The 15,777-nt window shown below is 64.7% G+C and overlaps 2 protein-coding genes across 2 annotated transcripts in view; one reads left to right on the top strand and one right to left on the bottom strand.

Moving 5' to 3' along the window:
- Positions 1 to 18: 18 nt before the first annotated feature.
- On the bottom strand, positions 19 to 8,805 carry CHLRE_06g278125v5 (uncharacterized protein). Its single transcript, XM_043063079.1, has 21 exons — positions 8,502 to 8,805; positions 8,276 to 8,368; positions 8,082 to 8,216; positions 7,717 to 8,007; positions 7,498 to 7,632; positions 6,944 to 7,153; positions 6,452 to 6,670; positions 6,142 to 6,273; positions 5,646 to 5,875; positions 5,200 to 5,388; positions 4,793 to 4,966; positions 4,089 to 4,385; positions 3,623 to 3,803; positions 3,253 to 3,411; positions 2,863 to 3,099; positions 2,307 to 2,561; positions 2,032 to 2,174; positions 1,569 to 1,748; positions 1,200 to 1,382; positions 936 to 1,020; positions 19 to 755 (listed from the first exon to the last, which is right to left on the bottom strand). Exons 1-21 carry the CDS (start codon positions 8,517 to 8,519, stop codon positions 585 to 587), a joined length of 3,717 nt encoding a protein of 1,238 aa, XP_042923785.1. The 5' UTR covers positions 8,520 to 8,805; the 3' UTR covers positions 19 to 584.
- A 1,470-nt stretch (positions 8,806 to 10,275) lies between these two features.
- CHLRE_06g278124v5 (uncharacterized protein) overlaps positions 10,276 to 15,777 on the top strand; it is an 11,006-nt gene continuing 5,504 nt past the window's right edge. The window contains exons 1-10 of the mRNA XM_043063078.1: positions 10,276 to 10,595; positions 10,810 to 10,941; positions 11,319 to 11,408; positions 11,714 to 11,861; positions 12,079 to 12,251; positions 12,545 to 12,791; positions 13,000 to 13,798; positions 14,145 to 14,763; positions 15,053 to 15,194; positions 15,624 to 15,703. Of these exons, the coding sequence (XP_042923784.1) occupies positions 10,413 to 10,595; positions 10,810 to 10,941; positions 11,319 to 11,408; positions 11,714 to 11,861; positions 12,079 to 12,251; positions 12,545 to 12,791; positions 13,000 to 13,798; positions 14,145 to 14,763; positions 15,053 to 15,194; positions 15,624 to 15,703 (2,613 nt within the window). The 5' untranslated portion in view covers positions 10,276 to 10,412. The remainder of the gene's footprint in view (positions 10,596 to 10,809; positions 10,942 to 11,318; positions 11,409 to 11,713; positions 11,862 to 12,078; positions 12,252 to 12,544; positions 12,792 to 12,999; positions 13,799 to 14,144; positions 14,764 to 15,052; positions 15,195 to 15,623; positions 15,704 to 15,777) is intronic.

The raw sequence follows: 15,777 nt of genomic DNA, 5'->3' as shown, positions 1-15,777 counted from the left end.
CCCGTGTTGCAGAAGCGGATTCGTCGTTCATTACAAAAGGTGAAAGTTCGGTGTCGCGATACTAGTCCTTCATCACTGTTGCCCTCCCCGCAGTTGAATACCATATCATTGTCCCTACTTCTGCGCGTGCCTAGCCATGTTGCGTCGCACGTCGCCTCTCTGTTCACGCTGCACACGCCCGCTCGCATGTCCGCGCGCTGGTCAATTCCTGGTCGTGGTCTGAAGTAGTCACTGCCTAAACCTCCTTTCTTGCGCGCGCGTCAGTTGCTTCCACCAACGAAGTCAGGGCATGTGCTGACCCCGCAGTGCCCCGTTCGCACGTTCCTCTCTGCACCGCGCGCCCGCCGACTGCCCCTGCCGAGTACCAGTGCTTACGGTAACAGTACAACACCTCTCGCCCCTACACTTAAATGGATAGCCTTATACCTACGCCCCTGCCCCACCGCCCCACCGACAGCCAGGGCGGGCGGCGGCTGGCACCCGGGCGCCCCACCTCCGCCCCGTTCCAGCTCCCTCCCGCTCCGCGTTCCCACACCGCTGGACGCCGCTGCTACAGCCTCCACTGCTACTGCCGCGCTGCTGCTTTAGGGCGGCGCGGACACGATGGAGTCGGCGAGGCTGCGCGTGTCGGCCACCTCCACCAGGTCCACAATGTCGCGCTGCTCAGCCGGCAGGCCCGCCTGTTCCTTCCAGTACTCCACCTGCTTCTTCATGCGGAGCATCTCCTTGTTCAGCTCGTTCTTGCTGGCGTCGTTCTGCGGGGCAGGTGATGGTGGGTTGGGGAGGGGAAAAGAGGGCGTTGGAGGCCAGAAGGGAAGTAGGGAGTAACCGTGACTAACGGCTCGTGTGCGCTGCGGAGCGTGAAGCGAGCCCCACGGGCCGTGGCCGCGCCCTCAAGACTGCAGTGACGCCCGCTCGCCACGCGGGAAGCCCACCTTGATCGTGCGCACGCGCGTGGCGTACTGCAGCGAGTTCTGCGTCTCATCAATGTTGGCGTCCGTGGGCGACACGTTGACGAACCTGTCGCCAGCACGACCACGCGGCACATCGCAAAGTTCAGTTCAAGAGACTCACTTCGCGCAGAAGCCGAGGGCAGAGCAGCCTGCAGACCTAGCTGGTCAACCCAATGCCCCTCAGTGCCGCCCAGCCCAGTCCAACCCGCCCCCGTCCCCCAGGCCCCCAACAAGCAAGCCACGCACATGAGCGTCTTGGCGTTGCCTCCCAGCGAGTCGGACATGAGCATGGTGAGCTTGTGGTTGCGGTAGGGGATGTGCTGCTGCTCGGTGGCCAGCGCGGAGATGACGTCGCCCAGCGCTGACAGCGACTTGTTGATGGCCTGCGCCTCCTTCAGGTTCTCGCCTGTGGAGCCAGACTTCTTCACGCTGCGGGGGCGAAAGATGGGGAGGAGCGGGGACGGGGGTGAGTGTGTGGTGATACGCGGTCCAGCGACTCTTGCGTGTCTAGGCGCTTGAAGCCTGCAGTCCTGTGCAGCGTCAGCCTGGTCTCCCCCGCCGGCAGCACTGGAGCACTGCGGAGCCACTGCACCGCGCGCCGCCCGCCGAGCTCACCGCTCCGAGCCTGCCAGGTCCACAAAGCTGAGCTTGCCCTTGGCCACGGACTGCGTCTGCAGGTTGGTGGACTCGATGATGATGGAGATGATGAGGTGCGAGCGGGACGACTCGCGGTTCATCTGCGTGGACGCCACGTGCCGCCGCGCCTGGCCGGCCTCGATGGCCGCCATGAGCTCCCTGTGATGACACATGGCACGAGACACGTGAGTGGGGGAGGTGGTGAGGGAGGCGCCACGGCAAGAATGCAAGGCGCTGGGTCGGGATACCGTCACAGGGGCTGGGCCGATGGCTCATGCCGTCAGGGCCACACGCTTACACAAAACAGTAGAAGGCCGGCTGCCTGGCGCTCCGTCCCGGGTCCATGTTGATTCGGGTGTCCAAGCCAACGGTCAGCGACGTAACCACACGCAGTGCGCGGCTCGCAGCTGGCACAGGCCGCGTGACTGCGCGGGGCACTCACTTGCCGGAGGTGACCTCCACCACGGTGGCGCCCACCACCGTGACCATGCCCTTGGGGTCCTTCTTGATGTCCAGCTTGGGTGGCTCCGGCGGCTGGCGCTGGTTCTTGGGCGCCGGCGGCAGCAGCAGGTCTTGGAGCGAGTCCTGTTAGGGCCACAGCGTCGGCGTCGGTAAGTACAGCATATCGGCAGATCAAGACAAGGTTCACAGCAACGCGTGTGCACATCTGGCTGCTTGTCAAACTCCCAGCTCTTAGTTGGACCGCCAGTTCCGCACCTGGTAGAGCTCAAGCATGTAGACGGACACGCTGAAGGTGTACTTGCCGCCGTCGCGGTTGATGATGCGGAACAGCTCCGCCACGCCGCGCGGCGTCAGGCCGGGGTCGCGCTCGTTGCCATAGATGGTGAAGGTCTTGCCGCTGCCGGTCTGGCCGTAAGCGAAGATGCACACGTTGTAGCCGTCCACGGCGCTCTGCACCAGGTGCTTGGTGTCCTCAAACACCTGGTCCTGGCTGGTGCCGGGCTGGAACACCTGTGGGCCCGGCGGCGAGGAGGAGGGGCGGGAAGCGGACTTGAGCATTGGGGTGGTGAGGCGCAGTGTTGGTGTGGCCGCCACCACCATGTGTTCTCCCGCTTGCCGCATTGCGGCGCGCTCACTGCTGCTATGTGTATGGCCCCCGCCTCCCGCCCGTGGGCCCCAGAGCCCCCACCCTTATTTCGTGCTCAATCCGCGGGCACTGCTGGTGCGTTGGCGCTTCCATCCTCTGCCGTATAATCCAAGAGCTGTGTGTCTGGGTGATTTACGCCCCGCCCCGCCCAGGTGCACAACCCACCGTGTCGAAGCTGTACTCGCGCGGCTTCTTCTCGTCCTTCCACAGGTGCGCCACCGTCAGCTCGTCCGGAATCATCAGCGCCGCCGTCTGGCCCTTGTCGCTCTCGAAGGTCAACATGGGCCGCACGCGGCAGAACACGCGGATCTTGCCCTTCATGTCCTCCATCTGGTTGAAGTAGCGCTTGCGCGTGATCTGCTCCTCCTTGTACAGCTTCTCAAGCTCCTCCAGGCGCTTGGCCTGCGTGCCGTTCATTGAAGATGTTGGAGTGCGGTTGTGAAAGCGGACGTGAGCTAGCAACCACAGTCTGCAATGTACAGCGTCTGGCTGCCTCCGCAGTCCCAGCCCCTGCGCCCCTGTCACCCCGCCCCCCCCCCACCCACACACACACACCTGCTGGTCGATGATGGCCGCCTGCTGCTTCTCCTTGCGCTCGATGTCGGACTTGAGCTCGCGCAGCTCCTCCAGCTCCGCGGCGTCGGCGCGGGTGCCTTCCAGCTCCGACTTGGCCTCCACGTACAGCGCGTTGATGGACGCCAGCTCCTCCATGATCTGTCAATTAGCATGAGATGAGAGCATAGAGTGTTTGGTTGTGATGGTTAGTATCGGTATGTGCGGCGCGTATGTTGGCAGAGCAGCTGAGAACCGTAGGTCGAGTGCGGTGGGCCCCAAGGTGCCCGCATGCCCCCGCCCCGCAACCCTGTTCCTGCGAGCATCGCCACCAAAACTCCCTCTCCTGCCGCCGTGGGCGCCGCCCACGCACCTCAGTGATCTTGGCGTCCTTGAGCTTGATCTGCGCCTGGATGTCGCCCTGCACCAGCTCCAGCTGCGAGCGCAGCTCGGTCGTCTCCGTCTCCTTCGCCTTCTCGATGCGCTGCATCTTCTTCTCGATCAGCTCCTTCTCCTTCTGCAGCTGCGTGCAGCGCTTGTCCAGCGCCGCCATTCTGCGGACAGCAATGGCAGCGCAGCGGCCGGGGAAAGGCGCAACCAGGAGCGTTAGCGTCGATAGGTCATCCCGCCGCTGGGAAGAGAAAGCGTCCTGCTGGCCGCGGACTGCACCCGGCCATGCACCCCCCGGCCTTCCGCAGCCCAGCCCGTGTGCGCCGACTGCCGAGCTGTAGCATCCCGACCCCCGTGCTCCCGTGCCATGCCGTTCCTGCTCCCCACTTGCGCAGTTTGTGCCCCCCTCGCGTCGACTCGTCAACCCTCATCCCATCATCCCCACCCACTTGTCGTTCGCGTCCGCGAGCTCCTTGTTGCGCGTCTCCAGCAGCACCTCCAGCTCCCGCACCGCCTTGTCGTCCGTGGCCGCCGCCGCAATCGCCGCCGCCCCGCCCGCCGCCGCCGCGCCCGCCACCGCCGCCTGCGCCGCGCTGGCCTTCGCCACCGCCAGCTCCGTCTGCAGCGTGTCCACCTCCGCGGTGAGGCGGTTGATGTTCTCGTTGAGCAGGTCCTTGGCCGCCTGCTCCTCCGTCAGCGACTCCTTTGCGTCCGCCAGCTCGCCCGCCAGCCGCTCGCTCTCATACCTGCGAGGTAGCCAGTTGCGGTGTTGTGGCGTCAACAGCCGACTACTGGTTCGCGCGCTTCAGGAACCTCCTGCAGCTATGCATTTGCTGCTTGCTCGTTGTCCTGCCCTGATGCCCTTTTGACTGTGTCGACCAGCTACGAGGGCCCAGCGCATCCGAAACCAGACCCTGGCGTGACCCCGCGCACACCCCAACTCCCAACGGATCAGCCCTTCCGACGCGACCTGCATCGGCGAGCGGCAGCCGCGCTCTCTGCGCGCGAGCAGCCCGCTGCCGCTCCCGCCACGCCTTTCTACCTCAACATTTCGCTCCCGCTCCCCCCGTCCCGTCTCAACCGCGCATTCCCGCTGCCGCTCCCTTCCCCAACCTCCAGCTTTCAGCGACAGCTGCGCCGCCGCGGCCCGCACCTGATCTCCGCCTCCTGCCGCTGCATGACCTGGATCTTCTTCCGCAGGTCCTCCAGCTCCTGCTGCAGCTGCGCCACGTGCTGCTCGTACTTGGGCCCGAAGTTGCCCTGCGACAGGCCCAGCTGCTGCTGCTGCCCCTTCTCGTTGTTGGCGCTGGCCTTTGCCTTCGAGTACCTGTTGATGACATACACACATTGCTAACCCTGGGGCTCAGGGCAACGCGTACACCTGCCACTCGCCCAATAAGCCCGCATCCGTGCCGCGGCGCCGCGATTGCTAACATCACGCGACCCGCCGTGCGCCTTCCTGCCCGCCGGGAGGCCCACAGACTTCGCGCAGCACCCGTCTCCAGCTGACCACGAACAACGCCCGCTTTGCATCCTAACCGGTAGCGGCAGCGCACCCACCGCTTCATCATGATGTCGTTGATGTGCGTCTGCAGCGCCATGCAAATGTCCTCGCCCTGGCGCGTCTCAAACTGGAAGATGTGCAGCACGCCCGCAACGCGCATCTTGAAGAACACGGCGGTGCTGCTGCTGCCGAACTGCATGATGTCGCGCAGCTCCGCCGAGTGCAGGTACTCCTTGGGCACCGGCCTGCGGAGCCGCACAACACACAGCAGAGCCCCGGCCTGCGTTTAGCGCCCCGCTTTCGTTGCATGGTGCGGATCCAAGCCCTTGAAACCCGCTTCCGAACTCTTGAGCGAGGTCAGCACCCCACCAGCTCGCTGAGACAGCGACCTCCTGGATAGTTGCCTAAGCCACCCGCCCCGCCCCATCGCCTTCGCCCGCTGCCCAGCTCCGCTGCTACGGCGCTGCGCCGCACCCCCGCTCGCTCCCGCTCTCCGCCCGACCTGAAGAAGTGCACGCCGCGCTTGTTGATGCCCAGAATCAGCTTCGCGGGCAGCAGACCGATGGGGTCCTCAATGCGCTTAACCGCGAAGAAGATGCTGTTGCCGTAGGGCAGGCTGCGCAGGATGCGCAGGAACTGCAGCCGCGCGTCCTCCTTGCTGAACTGCTCCAGCGCCCGGTAGCGAGCGGTCACGTCCGCGCGCCACTCCTCGCGCGGCCGGGTCATGAGCACCTGGAGTGGGGAACACGAAGCATTTGCCCGTCACGCCCAGCGTTGTGCCCCGTTACCCCGCTGGTTTCGTTCCGTGACTCCAGTGCCCTTTGCGTCATAGTTTCCTCTGGATGGCATCCCGCGTGTTGGCTTCACATTGGACACGCCCCGTTTGGCCTCGCCGCCAGGTTACACGAGTTTATCGTGCCGGCAGCCCCGCCTCTCTTCGAGGCACCCGCAGCCCCTCTCCTCCCAATCCGGCCCCCGCCGCCGCACCGCCGCCGCACCTGCTTGGTGATGTACTTCTCGATGCACAGCATGATCTGCTCCTCGTTGTCGTTGAGCGTGGACGCGTGCTCCGCCTGGATCTGCAGCGCGCACATCTGGCTGGCGTCCTCGCGCACCACCGGGTAGTTGCCCTGCGCAACACAGCACACCGCAGAAAGGGGGCCACGTTCTCGGGTTAGCGCAGGAAGTAATCTCTGCTTCGGTGGGCTTGTGTGGACCGGCGCAGGCAGCCTCCCATCAGTCTCATCGCATTGCTTTGGAGGGAGCCCCGCCAGCCTCCCACCCCCCCGCCCCGCCTCCTGCCCGCACCTGCAGGTAGTCGTGCTGCGCCTGCACATAGCTCAGGTTGACGAACTGCGGCTCCGTGATGGTCTCGTCCGTCTCGCGGAACATGCGCTTTTTGAACAGCAGCTTGCTGTTGAAGCCCTCGCGCGTCATCTTGGAGTTGCGGAACTCGCACAGCACGTCGGCGATGTACTTGTTGTCATCCAGCAGAATGTGCTCGTCCGCCACCGGCTCCACACCCGCCTGCGCAAGCAACACCACATCGTGTTACAACACCCGCCGTTGGCGTGAAGGCTACATCCTTGCGCAGGTCTACCGCCGATCGCGCCTTTCATCCCAACAAGGCCGCTCGGCCCGTCGCCGTTCCTTCAGCGCCAGCCCTCCAGGCCTCCCCAGCGTCTCCGGTTGCCGCTGCTCCAGTCCGCATACGGTACCCACTCCCGCAGCACCTCCCCCATCCCCCAGTACCAGCTACGCCGGTCCACAGCAGCCGCGAGCCATCGCCGCACAGCGCACCTGCTTGGCGCCCACGGCTTTCCGGCACTCAAACAGAGTGAAGGTGGTGTAGTTCTGCAGCTTGATGAGGCTGGCCAGCTGCTCCACAGCCTCCAGCACCGTGGTGGTCACGTCGTAGGTCAGCTCCTCAAACGTCTCGTCCAGGAAGAACACGATCGCTTGCAGCTGCCGCCCGTTCAGCAGCGCCTCAATCTCCTCGATTTGCGGCAGCTGCGGACCGCACGGGCACATGGTCACGTCACACGGCTGCCATCCCATTCGTGCCCCGGCGAGCCCATTGTCAGAGGCTGGGGCTGTCGTCGGGTTTTGGTGTTTAGCCCGTGCCCCACACGCCACCGTCCCTGCGGGACCCCTGCTGAGTTGGCTGCGCTCTTGAGACGCCTGCGTGACCACGCTGCCCTGGCGTGGACCAAAGTCTACCGCCCTCCGCTCCCCCATAATTTGTAGCGTGCCTCCTCCTACCGTTACATCGTACATGCGCCCTCACGGCCAGCTAAACCCCCATTCCGATGCTCTTTCCTGCGAGAGCCTCCTGCTGTTCGCCTGCCCCTTACCGTGCGGCGTGGCCCTGCCTTAGCCGAGCGCTTCAGGCTGTTCCACGTCCGGGTGGCAAGCTGCCGCACGAACGCGTCCTCCTGCTCCTCGTGCGCCACGGCGTGGATGTACTCCGACACCATGGTCACGAACTCCTGCGTAACAAACCGTGTCAGTTTAGTGAGAGGCGGCCCCGCCCCAGCCCTGCTGTCACGCTACCCTTGACTCCCACATCCCACCTTGGAGGGGGGCATGGTGGAAGCCACCAGGTGGAACAGCTCCCACGCCTTAACGCGCGAGGCGATGTTGGGGTTGCCGCGCGTCTGCTTAATGAGCTGCATATACAGCTCGTCCTTCAGCTCCGGCCGCTTCAGGCCCTGGTGTAGCAGCTTTTGCGCAATCTCCAGGCTCTGGATAGCAGGCAGCTGCTCGCCCGTCTCGCCCATGTACTTGAGGATGCCGCTGAACATCTTGACCGCCCGGCTGATATGATCATTGCTCAGCTTTAGGAGCGAGGTAGGGATCGGTTCCTGTATACATTATAACCGCACGCCGATAAGCTCCACGGAAGCAACGTCCAGCCCGGCGTCCGCGATCGACTTACGTTTGAGAACATAAGAAGGTCGTCAAGGGTGAAGCCCCCCGACCCCGTGGCTCCCGCTCCAGCACTCTTCGGCTTCCGCTTGAAGAGGCTGAATCCCTTGCCGCCCTTTGCCAGCGCCTTGAAGAAAGCGTCCACCTGTCGCGGCAAGGGTGATTGGCATGCCAGTCCAGACAAGCCAGCCGGTCGTCGCGTACCTGGAAGTGGTCTGCATGAGCCTGCAGCCCGTCCAGGCGACTGCCACGCCCATCATCATAAGCGTCCTCGTCGATTTGGCCGCTGGGCCCATACTGCAGGGCGAAACAAGGGGCATGCAGAACTTTGCAGCCGGTCAACACCGGCGTTGTCGCCGCTGCTGAGTTCCCAGCAAGCCAGGATCGTTGCGGCCTCAAAGCACAGCTTATCACCCAGTCAAGAGCTCACTTCGTCGTTCGGGTCCATAGCCCTTTGCTTTCCCGCGCTGCTCCCGAGCTACGCCAGGAATGGAGATTACTTATAGTCTACTATATGGCTCCAGAATTGGCAGACGCCTGTGCCCAGGGGCTAAGACAGAAACGAAGGCAGGCTTGACTGAGTCTGCTGGACTCGCCCTAAATTCGGAGTAAATCCTTTGCAAATTAAGAGCCCCGCAACATTATGCTATGCCGTGAGGAGCCAGGGGCGAGAGTCAGACGCAAACAGGGAAAAAACATCGGACTCCCATGAAGTTTCTGAACCCAAACAACGCTATCCGGCCTGAAGTGCTGGGTGTGCATTCGTCAGCCACCTTTCGGCGTTATTTACGGCAGGAGCCAAGCCCCATGCCGGTGTACATGCGGGAATACCAGCAAGGGCTGGAAGCACTTCGCTTCTTTCCCTGGAAGCGTAGAGCGCGGTACCTTGGCCTGTATTACGGCCCCAGTTTTAAGTTTGAATCTTGTTGCAAAGAGTTACGTGCATCGGGTGAGCGAGCTATGCATGCACTACGACGGAAGTTACGCAAGAAGGGGCTTATGGTCCCTGCGGTAGCTATGCGGTGCTTTAACGCTCAGGTGCGTGCGGTATTATCTTACGGTGCACAAGTGTGGGCACCAGACGCGCTTCTCCAAGTGTTCAATGCGTCCCCAGTTGACGGTCAAAGATATGGAGCGTTTGATCGAGCACTAGAGCATGGCATGGTTCGCATTCAGATGGATTTCATGAAGGAAGTGGTGGGAGCCCAGAAACCAACACATGAACTGCTCTTTCGAGAGCTTGGGTGCATGCCACTACACGTGCATTGGGCTGAGCTTGTTTTCCGTTTTTGGAACCAACTGGTTAAGGCAACCGGCACTGTTTACCATCAGGCGTTTAAGGAGGAGATACGAGCGGTGTTGAGCAACCTACCGACGCCGCCCACGCACACGTGGGGGGCTAAAGTTCTGCGGTTATTGATGGTTGGCCTTGGCTACCGTTTCAGTGGAGAGGCAGCTGATATCGAGGCCAATATTACACGCATTACTACGCAAGAACTGGATGTTGCCTCCCTCATGGGGAAGGTACGCGAGAAGTTTGAGGAGGACTGGGCTAGCAACAGGTTAGAGGTTAATCCACGGGATTTTGTGACGCAAGCAGGGGTCAAGCCTGGCGTGAAGATATGTCGTTACAAGCATTGGATGGGGGAAACACGGCACACGCAAATCTACATTCCTCGAGCATGGCATGTCTCCATGATGAGATTCAGGATGGGCGTGTGGATGATTGAGGCTAACAACCCACGCGGTGCGCAGGGTGCGCACAGGGAGAGAGCACAGAGAGTATGTCCGCTTTGCCACGCTGATGGGGAGGAGCATGTAGAGGATGAGAGGCATGTGCTGCTTGAGTGCAAGGCGTACGATGATATCAGAAGCACGCTGTGGGAGGTGATTCCCGCGACTATGATGGACGCGATGGCCAGTGGTGACCAGAGGGGTTTAGCGCGTGTCATTCACGCGATAAGGCTGCGACGTAACGACCTTACGGCGCGACCAATTTAGATATATTATTGCATGAACTGTTTTGCTTTTTGAATAATCCTTTTGAGACTAGTTTTGGCGGTCCATGAGCTTCCTGGCTCGTTTGGACCAATCTACGAGCATGAACTTGTAACATCAATCAATCAATCTATCCGGCCTGGCATGTTATATACTGGGGCAGATAGTTTGTACATAAAATCATTTTAATTTGCCCAATCCGTGGTTCTGACTGCACCAGCTGGGGTTCCGTTTTCCAGGCCATGGAGAGATAGCGCCGTCCATGTCGTTATGGTAGTCTTTCATATGTGATATTTCCAAAGGGTATCTGTAACCCGGCCTGCGAGTGCGGCCTGGTGCCGAGATGAGCTCGAAACCCGAGCCCTCTGTCCGCGCATATGAAGCATTTCGCGTGCGTCGCGTCATTGACGGGCTTCCAGGAAATCAGCGTATTGAGTCGCTGTGCTGCTGGCAGCGGTACCTGCTTGTGGGGCTGCAGGATGGCACAATCCTGCAGTGCACGGAGCAGAAGCCGGGGACGTGGCAGGTGCGTTTGCGGCGGGCCCGCTGGCCCCCGCATGCGCGGTGCACGCATACGCACTGCCCGCTAGCCTGCGACCATTCCCCATATCCATGCCCTGATTCCGCTAGCACGCCGCTTCTGCCACCTCCTCACGTTCCCACCCCATTGCACTCCGCAACACCCCCCCGCCCCACCAAACACATCATCCTTTCCCCCCTCCCCCATCCTCCTGTCGCAGCCCGTCAAGTCCCACCGCGGCCTGGAGCGCAAGGCCGTGACCCAGATGGCGGCGGTGCGGCCGGGCCCGCGGCCGCTGCTGCTGGCGCTGACGGAGGCGGGCGTGAACCTGCTCACATTGCCGGACCTGCAGGTAGGTGGGCGCCAAGGCATGGGTGTGTAAAGCGCCGTTGCATGCCAGTGCGTGTGGCTGCGAAGGGGAGCAGGATACGCGCACGCGCATGCAGATGCGTAGGCTTGTAGGCGTGTACCATAGTGCGGCACGCACACTGTGTGTGTGTGTGTGGGGGGGGGGGGGGTAGTGGCGACGGCAGCGTGACGGCATGTGGGGCGTGCGGCAAGGCCACACACGTGCGGTGCAACTTTGTGGCCGGACCACACAACGCCGCCTTGACCTGGGGACTGCTGCTGGCTGCTGCCGAATGCTTCACCTCCGCCCCCAACCCCACCCCTTCACTTCTTAGATAATCGTGATTGCAACCCCACCACCACCTCCGCCCCCACCCGCAGCTCAAGTTCCAGCCCATGGGCAGCCGGGGGGCGGCGCTGTTCGCCTGGCGCGAGGAGGAGCAGCTCATGGCGGTGGCGGTGCGGCGTAAGGTGGGCGGAGGAGGCGGAGGCGTGTGTGTGTGTGTGTGTGTGTGTGTGTGTGTGTGTGTGTGTGTGTGTGTGTGTGTGTGTGTGTGTGTGTGTGTGTGTATTGAGGAAGGAGCGGGGCCGCGGAGACCAGGGCGCATGTGCATGTGTCGTGTACGTCGCGCTTCACATGTCCTTGCCAGGCTCTGTCAGATGCACTTCCCAGGGATGACGCCGTAAGAAAACGCGGGACACCCCCCACCACCACCACCACCACCCAGCCCCAACCCCCCAACACCCAACGTGCCAACAACCCCCCCCCCCCCCAGATCCTGTTGTACACGCTGCGCGGCAGTGACATGCTGGAGGCGGGCGAGCGGCCGGCGCCCGAGGGCGTCACCGCGTTGGCCTGGGTGGGGCCTGGGCAGCTGGTGGCGGGCAGCCGGCGCGGCTACGTGCGCATCAACACAGCCACGGGTGAGGCAGCGGGGGCGTGAGGGGGGAGCGCAGGACTGGAGTGCGCAGATGGGGCTGGGGGTTAACGTTGAACCAATCCCGTAGATGGGGCTGGGGGCAGGGGGTTGTAGACACCAGTCTTCCTGGCTGGCCTGACTTCACCTCGCCATTACACCACCACCACACCGCCACCACCACACCACACCACACACCACATCACACACCGCCACACCGGCAGGCGCCACCGCCGATCTGGAGCAGCTCGGCACTGCGCCGGTGCCGCTGGTGGCTCTGGTGCCGCCGGCGGGGGCGGAGCTGCTGCTGGCGCGCGACGCCACCACCTGCTTCCGGGCGGCGGCGGACGGGCGCCCCAGCCGCCGCCGCCACCTGGCATGGAGCGAGCCGCTGATGGTGGGTGGGAGTGGGTGCGGGTGGGTGTGGGTGGGTGTGGGTGGGTGTGGGTGGGTGTGGGTGGGTGTGGGTGGGTAGGGTTGGGTTGGGTGGGTGGGTGGGAGTGGGTGGGTGGGTGGGTGGCGGTGCAGTGGTAATGAAGGGGGTTTCCTGGGAAGCTGCAACGGCTGTCCACGCCTGCAGCCCCCACCCACTCCAGCGCGCCAACCCGCCCTCCCGACTCCCGCACCCGGACCCTGGTTTCTTGGGACTGGAACAAACTACCCCCTTCCCTTCCAAACACACACACACAGGCGCTGGCAACCGCGGGCCAGTACGCGGTGGGGCTCACCACCGGCGGCGCGGCGGAGGTGCGCAGCCTGCGGCGGGTGGCGGAGGGCCACGTGGTGCAGCGCGCGGCCCTTGGGCTGCCCGAGGCGGCCCTTGGGCTGCAGCCCGCCGCCGCCGCCGGCGCGGCGCGGCCGGTGGTGGCGCCGGCGGTGGCGGAGGATGGCGCGGTGTTTGTGGCCGCGTGCATGATGCCGCCAGCGCCAGCCGCAGGTGCGGGCGCGGGTGCGGGCGTGGGAGGGTGTGAGGGTGTGCGGGTGTGACTGTGTGTGAGGGTGTGAGGGTGTGACTGTGTGTGCGGGTGTGCTTGGGGGCGCCTATGCATGCTTGCGTCGGTTGCCGTGTGTAAGGCGGCCCCGGGCGCTACCGCATGAGCAGCCGGCCCGTGTGTCCCGCGTGCCCGTATGACGCGTGCGCGCAGACGCCCGCGCCGCGAGCGCCGGCGGCGCCGGCCCTGTCTCCGCCGGCGGCGGCGGCGGCGTCAACAGCGTGATGGCCTCTTTCATCGGCGAGGCCGCCTCGCCCAGCAGCGCCTCCTTTGCCGCGCTGTTCGGCCCCGGCGGCGCCGCCGCCGGCGGCGGCGGCTTCGGCGGCTTTGGCGGCCCGGTGGGCGTGGTGGCGGGTACGGGATGCGTGCATGTGGTGTACCGGTTAGAACCCGTGTCGCTTGAGGAGCAGGCGCACACGCTGGCGGAGCTGGGCGAGTATGCGGAGGCGCTGGCGCTTGCGGAGTTGGTGGAGGAGAGCGAGGAGGAGGCCGGGGAGGAGAGCGAGGGGGAAGAGGGAGAGCAGGCGGGAGGGCGGGCAGGGGAGGAGGAGGCGGCGAAGGGGGGCGAGGAGGAGGGGGGCGCGCATGACGGTGGGGGGCTGTACATGGAGAGCCGCGCCGCCGTGAAGGCACCGGCGGCGCCGACGGCGGCGGCGGCGGTCGGGAAAGGCGGCGCGGCGGCGGCGGCGCGTGGCGGCGGCGGCGGCGGGGAACAGCAACCACAGCAGCCGCGGCGGCCGCGCAGCCGCAGGCGCATCACCGCCCCGGGCGCAGCCGCCGCCTCTGCCACCGCCGCAGGCGGCGGTGGCGGCGGCGGTGGCGGCGACGTGGGTGGCGGGCTGGGTCTGGGCCGTCGCGCGCTGCTGGAGGAGCGGCTGCGGCTGGCGTATGGGCACTACCTGTTCGCGCACGGGGAGTACGACGAGGGAATGGCGCAGCTGGTGCTGTGCAGGTGGGCGCGTGTGGGGGTGGGGGCGGGGAGGGCGGGGGGCGGGGGGCGGGTTGCGGGGGTTAGTTGTAGATACCAGCCCAGACTAAACCGAACCCAGTGCAAAAGAACGAGGAGGAGAGCGTGGCCTATGCTATGACAACAGAGTGGGGGAGGGGGTTGGCCACCGGGGGACTGCACAGGTGCGGGGGACGGGGCGGGTTTCGCCGTCCCCAGGGGCGCGTGTGCAGCCCTGTCGCCGTGTCGCCCTGGTAACCCCCCACCCCCGCCCCCGCGACATCTGTACCATTGCTCCTGGCTACGCCCTCTCGTCTTTTTTAACATGCATGGAACCCCCCGCCCCCACCAGGTCCACCACGGCCCTGGTGCTGCTGCGCCTGTTCCCCAGCCTTGTGCCGCCCCGCTTCCGCCACTGGCTGCCCAGCAGCGCGGCGGGACAGCCGCTGCCGCCCGCCGCGGAGCCGGCGCCGGCGGGCGGCGCCGCCTACGCGACGGCGGTGTCAGCACTGCTGCCCTACCTGCTCAGTGCGCGCACCCGCGCCCTGGCGGCGCTGGCGGAGCAGGAGGAGAGGGAGAAGGGGAAGCAGGTTGGGGAGGAGAAGGCTGGGGAGAAGGTAGGGGAGGAGAGTGCCGGAAAGGAGCAGAGCAAGGAGGTGAACGGGCAGGCGGCCAGTTCAAACGGCGCGGCTGCAGCAGCAGGCACCGACGCCGCCTCTCCCATCCTCCCAGCTGCTATCTCCGCCTCCGCCTCCACCACCACCACCGCCGCCGCCTCCTCCACCTCTGACTCCACCACCCCTGGGCCTGGCCCCGGTCCCAGCCCCTCGCCGCCGCCGCCGCCTCCTCGCGAGCTGCTGCGTGTGCTGGACACGGCACTGGTGGGGGTGATGGCTGCCCTGCCCGACACGGGGGCGCTACTGCGGTTCGTGCAGCTGCCCAACCACGTGGATCTGAGCGAGGGAGAGCAGGTGCGGCAACAAGAGTGTGTGTGTGTGTGGTTACATTCGTGATTACTCAGGAAGTGAAGGTGGACGGGACGGGTAGGTAAGGTGGCGGGGAGGGTGTAAGGTGGCGGGGAGGGTGTGGGGTGGCGTGCGGCGGGGCAAGTCAAACCGAACAAAGCACAGCGTTGACAGCAAGTCCCGCCTGGGAAACCTCCATAACGCACGCATACACAGTCTTTGCGCTTCTTTTTCCTTGTCCTTTTTAACACACACACACACATACACACACACGTACACATGCGCTCCTGTGCAGATCTTGTCGCGGTGCGGCATGTACGCCGAGCTGGCGGCGCTGTACAAGTACGGCGGGCGGCACGTGGAGGGCATGGAGCTGCTGCGGCGGCTCAGCCAGGAGCCGGAGGGGCTGGAGCACACCGTGCGCGGCGCGGCGGCGGGTGAGGGGGGCGCGCGGTGGCGGTGGGGGGGGAGAGGGGGGTTGTGGATATCAGCCCAGGCTAAACGATGCCAAGCAAAACTGGCGGAGCGCAGGCAGAGGCGACAGTTGCAATGGGTTGGAGAGAGGGTGTTGAGGAGAGGAGAAGGTTGGGAGCGGGGGGACGGGAGGAGGGGAGGGAGGGGGCCCATGGGCCCTCGTAACCGGCGCACCTGGGGCTCTGGCACCCGCCCTCACCGCCACGCCTCCCCCCCGCCTACACACACACCCGGTGACCGACACGCGCCTGCTATGCCATTGCGCCTGGCTACAACTTTGCTTCTTCACACACGCGCGCTGCCCCCCTGCGTTCCTGGCTACGCCTTCTCTTCTTAAGTAATCAAGGATTTAAACCACACACACACGCACACGCATACACCCCCGCCTGCAGACCTGCCGGGCCTGCCGGGCGTGTGGGCGGCGGTGCGCTACCTGGTGTCGCTGTCGGCCGACCACGCCGACGTCATCCAGGTGGGAGGGGTGTGAATGTGGTGTGGCGGTGGGGTGGGGTTGTACATACCAGCCCAAGCTAAACCAAACCAAGT

Source organism: Chlamydomonas reinhardtii, chromosome 6 (assembly GCF_000002595.2).
Source record: "Chlamydomonas reinhardtii strain CC-503 cw92 mt+ chromosome 6, whole genome shotgun sequence".
Taxonomy (NCBI): domain Eukaryota; kingdom Viridiplantae; phylum Chlorophyta; class Chlorophyceae; order Chlamydomonadales; family Chlamydomonadaceae; genus Chlamydomonas; species Chlamydomonas reinhardtii.
This window is presented reverse-complemented; position numbering and strand designations above follow the sequence as displayed.